The sequence below is a fragment of the Gorilla gorilla genome, chromosome 23 (assembly GCF_029281585.2).
Source record: "Gorilla gorilla gorilla isolate KB3781 chromosome 23, NHGRI_mGorGor1-v2.1_pri, whole genome shotgun sequence".
NCBI lineage: Eukaryota > Metazoa > Chordata > Mammalia > Primates > Hominidae > Gorilla > Gorilla gorilla.
In genome coordinates this window covers 21,630,579-21,642,772 of record NC_086018.1, presented here as the reverse complement: position 1 = coordinate 21,642,772, position 12,194 = coordinate 21,630,579, and the positions used below count along the sequence as shown (strand labels likewise).

At 51.7% G+C, this 12,194-nt stretch overlaps 1 protein-coding gene across 10 annotated transcripts in view; it reads right to left on the bottom strand.

Annotated features, from left to right (window-relative positions):
• Window positions 1–12,194, bottom strand: part of CABIN1 (calcineurin binding protein 1) — a 165,068-nt gene that overhangs the window by 73,272 nt on the left and 79,602 nt on the right. For 6 of the 10 annotated variants that reach the window (XM_004063169.5, XM_063704697.1, XM_004063168.5 and 3 more), the window contains exons 25-26: window positions 9,074–9,225; window positions 6,965–7,143 (exon numbers count right to left, since the gene is read on the bottom strand). In XM_004063169.5, coding sequence (XP_004063217.2) covers window positions 6,965–7,143; window positions 9,074–9,225 — 331 coding nt within the window. The remainder of the gene's footprint in view (window positions 1–6,964; window positions 7,144–9,073; window positions 9,226–12,194) is intronic. The other 4 variants (XM_063704700.1, XM_055375155.2, XM_055375154.2 and 1 more) reach the window with 1 other exon arrangement.

Genomic DNA, 12,194 nt, shown 5'->3' with positions numbered 1-12,194 from the left:
CTGCCTGTCCCCACTCAGTGTGAGAAAAGACTCTGTGTTCTGAGTCCTCCTTGTTCAGGTCTGACTCAGCTCAGATCCCTTGGACAATCCCAGGATTCCCAGGCCAGCCTAAAAGAGCTCTTTAATTACAAGATGCAACTTTCCAGTGTCTCTTTAAGTGTGTTTCCTCCATTTGCTCCAGCAGTAAGACCAGAAACAGCTCACAGCCATTTGTTCCATCAGCCTGGGGCAGTGAAAGCCTGAGGAAGAAGATGTATGGTTGTGCTACTGCAACAGCTCTGACTAGTGCCCCAGAGAAGACCACAAATGTCCTGCCGACCAGGAAACAACAGGTTTCTAAGAACTGTAAACTTGGGTGGAATTAATATTTTGAGAAATTTTCTGACTAGACAAAAGCTGCCTCAGTCAATCCTGGCCAACCACAGGAAAAGAACACGTCCACCAGAAGCAAGGCTGGCCCGGGAAATCGGGGTGCCCACTGTCAGGCTGAGAAGACTGGATGGATGCCAAAGAAAAGTGGTACCAGAAACCTGGGGGCCCCTGAGAGAGAAGAAGATACACAGCAGGCAGCAGGTGGGCACGAGGGCATTGTGTGAGGGCCAGGCTGCACCACTTGTCCATTCTTTGCCAGTGCCCACAGGTGAGGGCCAACTGAGCACTGCCAGGCACCTCGAAGCCTGGCAGACATATCAGAAGCCTGATATGTGTAGACACCATGGTGCTGCCTTGAAGGGGCCTGATGCTCAGAGGCCTCATCATGTATCTCTCATCCTGCCCTCTGAGCCAGGAAAGGCACTGACCAGGGAGGCCTCAGGAGGCTTTAAACATTTTCCTGACCAAAGGCAGAAGAACAGCCCCTCTTGATACAAATGCCAGAAGAAGCGAAGCAGTTCTGTAAGGTGTGAGGCTGGCATCCCCCAGCCATCTAGTGAGCTTCCCAAGAAGGCTCTTCAAAGGATGATGGGGGGAAAATTGTGCCTTCCTTAGAGCCCAGAGAGAGAGATCCTGTGACCACATCACTCTCCCTACTGCCCACAGGAAAGAGCCCAACCCTCAGAGCCCAGCTGCTTTCCCAAGCTCTCTCCCCTCAAAGTCTCTTTTTCATCCACCCCAGCCATCTCAGTATCCAAAAGCTGTAGGACTCTCCAACCTCCATGTCTAAATGGGCCTGCAGGCCTCTCTAGAGACTCACCTTCTCCAGGAATTCTTCCCAACCCACCAAACCCCAGAACTTGCTCCCGTCTGCCAGCTCATGGCACTCCTCCTTGGCACCAACTACTGCCCCATGATACCATGGGACATCAGATCCAACCTGGGAGCAGGAATCAAGGCACCATCATCTTGACTTTCCCCATGGCACCCTTTTCCATGCCTGGCACACAACAGATGCTCAATAAATGCCATGACCAGCTAACTCCTAAAGGTTTTCAAAAAGCTAAGAATGAAAGAAGAGAACAAAAGAGGTGAGTGGCTTTTCGCTGACAGCCTCCCCTGTCCCCTGCCCATCAGGAACAAGCAGAACAAACTGAGCTCCACTTACAGTCTCTCCCACTTTGAGAAGGTCTGTTTAGAAATGGCATTCCAACCAGAAACTGACCTCCCCTTAGCCCTAGGAGGGGAGGTCACTGAGCAGAGGCCAGGGTGGGCCTGCCCTGTAGGACTGACTGGCATTCACAGCTCCCCGTCCTACATAGCCTGGCCCTGGTGGGCTGAAGACACAGGACCCACCTCAGAGTATCAAGGCTACTGTGCACAATTTGCATTTTTACACCTTTGTCCTTGTAAAGATAATTTGGTATGTTAGAGTCTGTTGCCTTTGTTGTTTATTTTAAAGCAAGAAAGAGCAAAGCAATGGAAATATAGGACTGGGCCACCTGCTGGAGGTGCAGGCGGGGGGCAGTGGAGAAGAGGCCCCCACTGCATCTGCCTCTGGCCAGAACTGGGAAGATAGGCCATCAGCAGAAGCCAAGCGCATCAAACACACTCTCCAAATCACAGGGCGAGCAGACATGAAGGTGCTCCTGGTCACAGGGGTAGCAGGGAGCCGGACTGAGAGCTGAGCATGCGGGTCTGCGCTGTTCCCTGAAGCGAGCCGTGACAGGTGCAAGCAGAAAGACAAAGCCTGGTGAACAGAGTGTGGTCAGGGTTAGGGGCAGCACGGGCAATATTGGTGGAGGCAGCATGGGGCGAACAGGCGAAGATGAGCACAGACGGCACACGACACAGACGGTGACAGCATGGAGGTTGAGGATGGATGGCCACAATGGGGGCTTGGCACAGGGCACCCTGGGCTCTCCAGTAAGGCCCACACCCTACAACCTGGGGCTCAAGGTAGCCTGAGACTCCTCAGTGGCTCTGTGCATGCTGTCAGTGGGACTAGGTAGGCATCACCACCCTTGGTGGATACCAGCCTCCAAGGCTCCCACTCTTCTGACCCTGGCTGCTCCCTCTCCCCAACCCCTCAAGAGAAACACCGACACACCCCTCGGATCTTGGCTAAACTTTGCCTCCTCAGAAAGGCCTCTTACCCTACCAACAGGCCCAGGTTTCTCTGGGATGAACAAACCCCACCTCTCTGGTGCTGGCATCAGTTGACCCCCAACCCTCAGCTATGTAACTGACTGATTTGCACCAACCTCCTCTACAGCAGGGACCAGTGCTGTTCTATGCACCTGGCTCAGCACTGATGGAACCACCTGGATGGGCATGGCTACAGGTTGGCCAAAGACCATAGAGAGGCTCAGCCCCAGACTTACCATAGCACAAGGCCTCCAAGCTCTGAGGCCTTTTCTGGCTCTGGCGTTCTGAAGTGACATGGAGCACGACAGGCAGAGAGCAAGGATTTTAGTCCAAGAAAGGCACTATCGACACATCCCAAAGCGGGGCTGAGCCAGGCCAAGTGACGAACCAAGCCATTCTGTAATGGCCAAGCTCTCTGGGCCCTCTGCTGAAGGACAAGGGAAACACACACAGATTCAGTCTCTGCCAGGCTGGCCAACCACGGGGCCTTCCTAGTGTCAGTCTCACCTCTGGCTAGGGGTGGAGGGAGATTCAGACCCAGTATCTCTTGGCTATACCCTGACTATAGCAGGCAGTTTTGGATTAGTGCCTACCTGCCCTCAGCTCAGGTTCCTCTTGGGGAAACAAGGGCATGAACGAGCCTGCAGGGCAGTTATGAAAATGGAGACATGCTACTACCCTGCAGGTACCTGCCCAGAGCCCAGCACAGAGCAAGCACATAGCATTGAGTGGTAGGGCATAATTACACACGGGCACACACACACACACACACACGCATACTGTACACAGGGTAGGGGTAGAGGTCTTGTTCAAAGATCTCCTTATGTTGCTTGAATATGTATAAAGAGTAATCACTGGGAACCCCCTGAAGGTCACAATGTGCTCCTCGGGTCACCTCGTTTTCCTGGTCAGGAAGCTTCAACATTAGGGATTTCAGCCCTGTGGGCAAATTCCAAGAGATCGATGGAAGGGAGAAGTTAGGCAGATGGGGAGCACAACCAGCCAGAGCTGCCAGCAGCACAGCAGAGGACAAAGCTTCTCTCTCTGTTGTTCTCTCTCTTGCTGTCTTTCTCAGCTTGGCCAGAGGTCAGCTGTGATGCCCTCCTGGCTGTTCCGTGAAGGGCTGGCTTTGACACCAGGCTGCGGTAGAGTCAGTGACCTGAGGGGCCGATTCCAAAGGCTTTTAACGAGAGTTATGCACAGGCTGCAGGATGCTCCCCACCCTAGTGCAGGTGACACAAGGTTGCAGGTGAGGGTGGTTCAGAGAACAAATTTGGGTCCTATGAAGCAGCTATTATCAAATGTCAAACAACCCACATATACCTGGAGCTATTTTTCTAAATCTTTTCTAAATCTTAAACCAAATCAGAATTGATCCTAGCTGATTTCTGGTTTTGAAGCAAAGGCATACTAATGTGGGAAGGCAGCTCCAATGCAAGGTCTCCTAACCATGCCCAAGGAAAGTCCTGACGCCTGGCTCCCTCTCCCACTGCTGGAAAGTTAATTGTTCTGTGGGGGTAGGAAACCGGGATCCAGAAAGCCCCATGCCCAAGCCCACTCAGGAGCTGCTGCTTCAGAGGACACTACCTCCACCTCTTGTGAGGTCATGCCACTAGCTGGAGAGAGGTGGGGTGCAAACTGAGGGGGACTGGCCCCAGAGCCCAGGCTCTTCCCTCTATGCAGTGCTACCTAGGTCTTGCCCTAGTTCCACCAATGACTTGGAGAACTCCATCCAGGAGGTGGCTGCAATGTGCTAGCACTTTTGTTTAATACCCATAAGGAAGACATTACCCCATTCAACAGGTGAGGAAATTGAGAAGTGAAGTCCTTTGTCCAAGGTTGCAGAGCACATATGCAATGGAGCTGGGACTGGAAATCAGATCCTTTGACCAGGGCCTGCTGTGCACTTGCCTCCCTGTCTGACCTCCCCATCTGACCTCCCCGTGACTGCTTCTCCTCAGCTGTACCAGGGCTAGAAGCACCCATCACCCTCCTGGTAGTATAAGGGCTCAGCGGTGGCCTGCAATCAGTGCTGACGCCCCTCTCCTCCCACAGTAGACCCAAGGCTGGTCTCAGGCCAAGAAGCTGAGTGGAAACTAGGAACTACATGTTCTCCTCCCAGGAAGGAGAAGCAGGAACAGAGGTGGGCAGTGTGGCCCCTTGAGGCCACCAGCACATCCCCTGACACCAGCAATCTGCTGCTTCTCCCTGGAACCTGGGCCTTCCCCTAGGAACTAGTATAGCTGCTGAAAGGGCCACTTTAACATTCTAAGATCACAGCTATTTTAGGACCCCAAACATTTTCATGTTGCAGACACTGCTTTCTCTCAGAGGTGAGGCAGCTGAGTTCTGAAAGCATTACGCAGCCAGGCCTGGGCAGAGCACACAGGTGGCCAGTGCGGGGCTGGGACTGGGCAAAGATGGGCCATGGGATCCTGATGGCTTTGTGTCTTTGACAGGAATCACTTTGAAGACATTTTTTTTAAACAAATGTTCAAAACTGTGCAACCACTGAAACCATATTTGAACTTATTTGTATGGCTCCCTCTGCAAACTTCCAGAACAAATAACTAGCATGTTGGCACCCAGGACCTGTCATGCCCAGTTGTCATGCCTGAGTGATCTGCAGTGGCCCACCAACAGCTTCATGCACACATATGTGCCAATATGGGACAGCTGGCATCATGGCCCCCTTCCTGAGGCGCTCCTGCCTCCCTCCTTTCCTGCTTCTAGAGGCATACTCAACCCTATCAACCCTAATGGGCTGACATCCAAGCACAGTGGCGCATGTGGCGTGACCTCAGTGCGAGCCTGCAGAGCTGCAGAGGACAGCGCTTGGGTTCCCTAGCCCAGGTGCATGTGAGCACGGCCACATGGCATGCGGACAACCAGGAAAGGCATTCCTCTCCTGAAAACTTTGGCATAGTGCTTCCTCCCAGGAAGCAGCTGGCAAAAACTAATTCCCTGAGCAGGGGTTTGCTGCTAGTATGTTTTCTCAATATTCTCAAGAGTAAAAGTTTGGGAACAGGGTGATTAACCTAACTAAGAAGGGGAGAGAGGATCTTAACAGGGAAAGTCTGCAGAACTGAAGATTGCAGGAGCAGGTGGGTCAGTTCTTCCCATATCTGCTTAATACTCTGGGGTGGGCAGCGAGGTGTCAGTGCTGAGACTGGGAGTAATGACATGAACCTTCTGGGAGGTAAGAGACACAGCACACACTCAGATCCTCAGCCTCTCTCAACACGCATGCTGTAGATCCAAACCAAACCCAGGAGGGGACACTGCAGGTCTTTCCTTTCCTTTCTTGAGAATAGCAAATCCTGCCCCCAGAGAAATGGAGCACTGGCCCCCTTGTCATCCTTCTCCAGCACTTCTTTAAACCTGCTCTCAAGCCCTACCCACTCAGTTCAGAAAGTTGGAGGCAGATGCCCATGCTATATCCAGGAACCCGAGCACTGGGCAAGGGCCTCAGCAGGGCACTAGAGCGAAGGTGATGGCCCCCCCCAGACCTGTACTGGGACTGAACTTCAAGGCTACCATGGTGCCCTAGAGTGCCCATTCTTACTCCAAGGAGCCACTCTATAAAGACTACCTGGCAGGAGGCAGAGCCCTGGGACCAATTCTACCCACCTACTAGCATCCCCATGCCTTGGGGAATGCAAAGCAAGGCCTGTTTCCCCAAGCCCAGATGAGATGACATAGGAGTGAGGGCCCAGGTGTCTTTCAGCATTGTCACTACCTCCCAGGACTCCACTTTAGTGGTCCTCTTAAATCACCAATTTGGCTTATCCCAGCAAGTACTTTGTCACTAGCTTATCACTATAAAAATGAGAGAACATGAAGAAATCGAGCTACAGGCCAGCATGCAAGCCTCCTAATGTTAGTAAGGAATGTGGTTGAACAGTCGCCACCTGCCCCATCCCACATGGCATGGCCACACATATGGTCCCAGGTGACCCCCATTAACAACTTATCTGGATTCTCAGGGGTGACAGACTTAGAACTAATCACGGCCTTCCCTCAACCTTCAGAAGGACAGAGCAGTAACAACATGCTGCTGAACAATGCAGGAATCACTAAGCTGACTGCACCAGGAGCCCCTCCAGGAGGCCACACTCTTCTAACTTCCTTTCAAAGTAGATGTCATGTCCCCATTTTGCAGGCGAGAAAAAGAAGGCTCAAAGATGTGAGATGCCATAGCCTGGCCTGCCCCTCCCCTGGCTCCCAGGTGGGCAAGCTGGCAGGTGGCGACCCTGAGCATGTCTCGGAAGCACAAGAATCACTGTGAATCCATGAGGTTAATGAGCAGCCGCAACATTGCCCGTGTCACCCCAGACCCAGCACCCCCCCTCACCAAAACGAAGCGACAAAATGAGTCGTCCGAGCACCCCCCCGTGATTGATGTGCCGCCTTGGGCTGGCAGTAGGGAGAACAGGGACTGTACCGTCCGGCGTTGCCTGCTGGTGGGGTTTTTTACATTTGACGTAATCGTGGTCAATCGGAGTGGCTGTGTAAGGTGGGGATGTCAGACCTGGGCCAGAGGAGGAGGGGAGGGAGGCTCCGGGGCCCGGCAGTGTCCCAGCTGAAGAGTGGGAGTCCTCGTCCACCAGGCAGGCCTTCTCCCTGTGGGAACAGAGGTTTGGGGCACAGGTCAGAGTCTCCACCTCACATTGAAACAGATGTGTGCTGGTAAGGGTGAATGCCCTTCCCAGGGCCCACTGCTCCCATGCACCTCTGGTGGCCCCCGCCCCATCTGCCTGGTGTCACAGAGCCCATAGTTGCCCCCACAGCACCCACACAGGCTCTGGCTCCTAACTGGACACTGCCTAATCTTTCTGGCAGGGCGCGACCTGCATCTCTGAATTTCAGGCCCCAGGAGGCTCTATAGAGGAGCCAACGAGTCTTTCTTCAGAAGCACCCTTGCATCTCTCCATGCAAAGTCTATGCCTTCTGTGTGACAGCCTGACAAACTTAAGACCTGACAAATGGGCCGACAGAAACACATCTGCATTTACTGCATGCTCACACATGTACAAGGATATGTGCTGCAACATAGTTGAGCAGAAACATTAGAAACACTCTAAATGTCCACTGGAGTGGTTACATAAAACATGGTACATCCATACTATGGTATAGTAAGTAGCCACTAGAAAGAATGAAGTGACTGGGGTACTATCTCCATGGACTGTGCCCAGACCCACTGTCAGGGGAAAAAGCAAACTCTAAAACAATACCTTCTGTAGTTCATTTTTATAAAATAAAAGAAACCTTACAATTGTATGTGTGCATTTAAGTGTTATAAATATACAGAAAATGATTTAGGAAATTAAACTGTGAATAGTAGCTAACTCTTGGAAGGAGATCTGTCACATTTTAGTCTGCATGTTTATATACTACTTGAATGTTCTATAACAAGAAAGTATTCATGTATTATTTGTATAATTAAAAAAATTTTAACAGAATTATAATCAATGAAAGAAAGTATCATTGTATGCTGGGGGCCCTTTGTGACTAAAAAAATGGGTAGCTATAACTTCTGAGCACAGCGGCTGCCCACCTGAGTGGCCTGCCATGCATGGACCTGAACCTCCCCATAACCTGAGGGGCACACCGACTGTGGAGCTGGCTCACCTGTGGCGCACATCACACAGGCTATCTGTGGTCAGAAGCAGACAGCCCTCAAGCACAGGGCCTGGATGCAGGCCTCTCTGGCACTCAGCTGAACCCCGCACAGTGCCCAGTCAGGCAGAGGTCAGCTGAATTTCGCACAGTGCCCAGCTAGGCAGCGGTCTCAGAGATCGGGTGAGCTGAGCCCTCCCCTGGCTCCCATGTGGGCAAGCTGGCAGGTGGTGACCCTGAGCATGTCTCAGAAGCACAAGAATCAGCATGAGTCCATCAGGCTAATGGGCAGTTGCAACATTCCCCATGTCACCCCAAACCCATCTTTCTCCCTAGGACTTGCCCCTGAGGATGGGGCGGCACCAGGACCTGGGCCTGGAGTGAAAGAAGTCTGGGCTGTGGAGATGACTTACAACCACAGGGAGACTGGGGTCAGTCCAGGCCCACTGAGGGGACCACACCTGAGCCCCAGTCTCTCCGAGCTCTCTGGCACCACAAGAGAAGCCCACACTTCCCACACTTCTCACTGCTTCTCAGGAGAATGGGCAGCAGACAAGGCCTTGGCAAAGGACCCAGGGGTGAGAGTCTGCAAAGCAAAAACTGACTTTCTACAGCGTTCTGCACAGAACAGAGCTGTGCCCCAGTGGAGAGGGCAGGAGGGCATCAGCTTCTCCCCAGGACTTCCCCTTAGGGTGGGGTAGCACCACACATGACCACAGGGTAAGGGGACTCACACTCACCCTCTCCTTCTCAGACTCAACAGAAATACCTTGGCCCAGCAAATGGGAGTTTCCAGATGGGTCCTAGGGACTCCATGAGTTCTAGTTTACTGTTTACTGTGTAGCAACCCTCTGAACAACACATTGCAGTAAACGAGCCATCTGGGATGCAGATGGGGTAAGCTGCTAGGGGTCGCCTAAAGGGTGCTACTCACTTTTCTGAAGCTTTGGGTGTGTTCTTCTCCTCGCCCCTGGCAAAGGGTCCTTCTGCAGCCTCCTTCATAAAGTTGACCAGGACCTCTGCACCAACCCCAGAATCGGGCTTCCCCAGGAGCTTCAGGATGGAAGCATGGAGCCGAAAGTACACCTAGGAGAACGACACTTCTAGTGTGAGCAGCCTTCCCAGTTGCTAAGATTTGTTCCACAGGCCAGTCAGCCACATTGGAAATGGGCCCATGACCAGGGCAACAGGCTGCCACACACTGCTTGTTTTTGTTAGCTTTTAAACCAACCATCCTACAACTAATTTAAAACAAGCTGTGAAAATTAAAATGTATATTGTCAGCATTCCAGCTTAAATGTTCACACAGTAACTCAGGCACATGGTAGTGAGATGAGAGTAATAACCACTCATTATGATAACCCTTCAGCTCCGTTCACTGGGCACTGCCTCCCGCCACAGTGCTGCTGTTCTCTTTGCGCCCTTCAGTGGGCACCCAGAGAAAGTGAGTTTCTACATCTGTCTCCCCACTGAACTCTGGACTCCCTGAAACAAGGACTAGGTTGGATTTCTGTTTATAGCCCAGCCCCCAGGCAAAGCCAGGCACCCACAGGCCTCGAAAACGTCTTCCCTGTGGGTGTGGTGGGGGGGTGGGTGGGCAGGCAGCTCATTGCATCCATTGGGCCCTGTGCTTTCCTCCATTTCCTCAAGTCCTTACCACATTCCTCAATTTAAAATGGGTGAAGAGCTGCCCAAGGCCCCACAGCCGGGAATGCCCAGGGCCAGGTTAAACCCAGGTCTGCCCTGATCTTCTCATGCAGGAGTGGGTGTGAGGCAGGCTCCCACTTGGAGGGCACAGTGGGTGGTATGAGGGCTGAGAACTGCCATTGCAGGCCCTGGCTAAGTGGCCCCCCTCACCCAGGTGAGAACCTGCTGGCAGCACTCTCAAGGAGGCATCCCAGACAGAGGGGGCTCACATCCAGAGCCCCTCCACCTCTAGCCCACCTATGAAGCCCAGAGAAATTGGCCCAGCAACTCCATTTTTAGATGTAGGAAACCACTCGAGGCACCCATGCACAATCAGGTGGCCAAACTTGGGGGAGGGCAAAGCATTCAACTGGTAAAGTTCATCCAAGTGGCGAGTAAAGATTCTTGAATGAAGGCACAATAGCAGAGGAGAATTTTTGTCAGGACAGGGTTAAAAATCTTCAGAGAAATGTCATTTTTAACACAAGATATACATATTTACCAGCTGACTCAAAGTTACATAGCTACAATGGTTGCATGGAATGGGATGCCCCCCAAATTAACCATGTGTGCTTGCTCTCCTTGGAGCCAGCACTGTGTGCTGGGAGAGGGTAGGCCACACATCTAAGGCCTTGGTTCCTCATATGGAAGCTGCTGGTACCCCTGGGGCTACCATCCTGCCTGCTCATCTGCTCTATCAGGCAGTAGCAGAGGCCAAATCTTGAAGAAAAAAACATGGAGGAAAAACAGAGTTGACATCATCTTCCTGAGGGCCACACGTAGGTTCAGTGGCTTCCCAGAGGTGCCATATGAGAATGCTGAGCTCAGTGGGCATCTGACCCAGCTCCTCTCTGTTCCTGCAGGTGACTTAAGGCAAGTCACATCACTCCTCTGGGCCTTACCCTTCTCACCCCCAAAGTGGAGTTCTTCCAAGGCACATGCCCCCAGGTGGACAGTATGAGCACTATGACAGGGAAGGACGGAGATCCAACGCTGCGAATGAGAGCAGCCAAGCTGCTGCTCCTGTGATAGAGTTCAACAGGAAGCTGTGTTTCCACACTTCTCCATGAGCCCAGTGAATATGGCCCCAAAACAGGCAAATTTAATTTTTTTTTTTTTTAAGACAAGGTCTCACTCTGTCTCCCAGGCTGTGAGTGCAGCGGTGTGATCACAGCTCACTACAGCCTCGACCTCCTGGGCTCAAGCAATCCTCCCACCTCGGCCTCCCAAGTTTCTGAGACTACAGGTGCGTGCCACCAGGCCTTGTTAATCTTTTATTTTTTGTAGAGATGGTGGGGGGTCTCATCATGTTGCCCACTAGTCTCTGAGATCCCCAGCTCTACATCTCAAACTCCTGGACTCAAGCAATCCTCCCAAAGCAGTGGGATTATAGGTGTCAGCCACCATGGCTGGCCCCAAAATTTTTTTTTAAATGAGTTTTTTTTCTTTCTTTCTTTTTTGAGACAGGGTCTCACTCTGTCACCCAGGCTGGAGTGCAGTGGCACAATCTCAGTTCACTGCAACCTCCACCTCCCAGGCTCAAGTGATCCTCCCATCTCAGCCTCCCAAGTAGTTGGGACTACTGGCCTCCACCACCACACCTGGCTAATTTTTAGTAGAGATAGGGTTTCACCATATTGGTCAGGCTGATCTCGAACTCCTGACCTCAGGTGATCCACCCACCTCGGCCTCCCAAAGTGCTGGGATTACAGGCGTGAGCCACCATACCTAGCCAAAATGAGACATTTTTGTTTGCTCACAAAATTAGCAAATATTAAAAAGAGAACCTCATCAATATGGCTGAGGGAAAGCAGACACTCTCATCAGTCAGTACGACCTTGGGGCAAGTAGCCATTGTTGATCAGAATGCTAAACAACCTGGCAATTCCACCTTTGGACTCTAGTCCTTGGAAATACTCATGATGTGCTCCCTGCTACAAGTACAAAGACATGCACTGCCTGTGCCTTGTCATAGCAAGAAGTGGAGAGGAAACCAAACCTATTAAGGGGCCGTGCAGATAAACAAACGCCCTGCTAAACTACAGGGCACTAGGGCAGGCAGGGAAGCTCACCACACCTTCCATTAAATTTTGTCCAGCGAAAAGGCAAGCTGCAAAATCATAAGAAAATGTTACTATATGTTTATATGTTAATAGGAAAAAATTTGGACATACAGGGACATAGCAAACTGTTAGGGATTATGGAGGGGCATACTGGAATCACTAGGGGCCTTCACATTCACACTGTACACTTCTGAGTTGTTTGAATCTCTTTAAAACACACACACACACACACACACACACACTTTTATAATCAGGAAAAAAAATCACAAAGGCAGAAAAAAGCAAGCAGCAGATTCTGTCCGCACT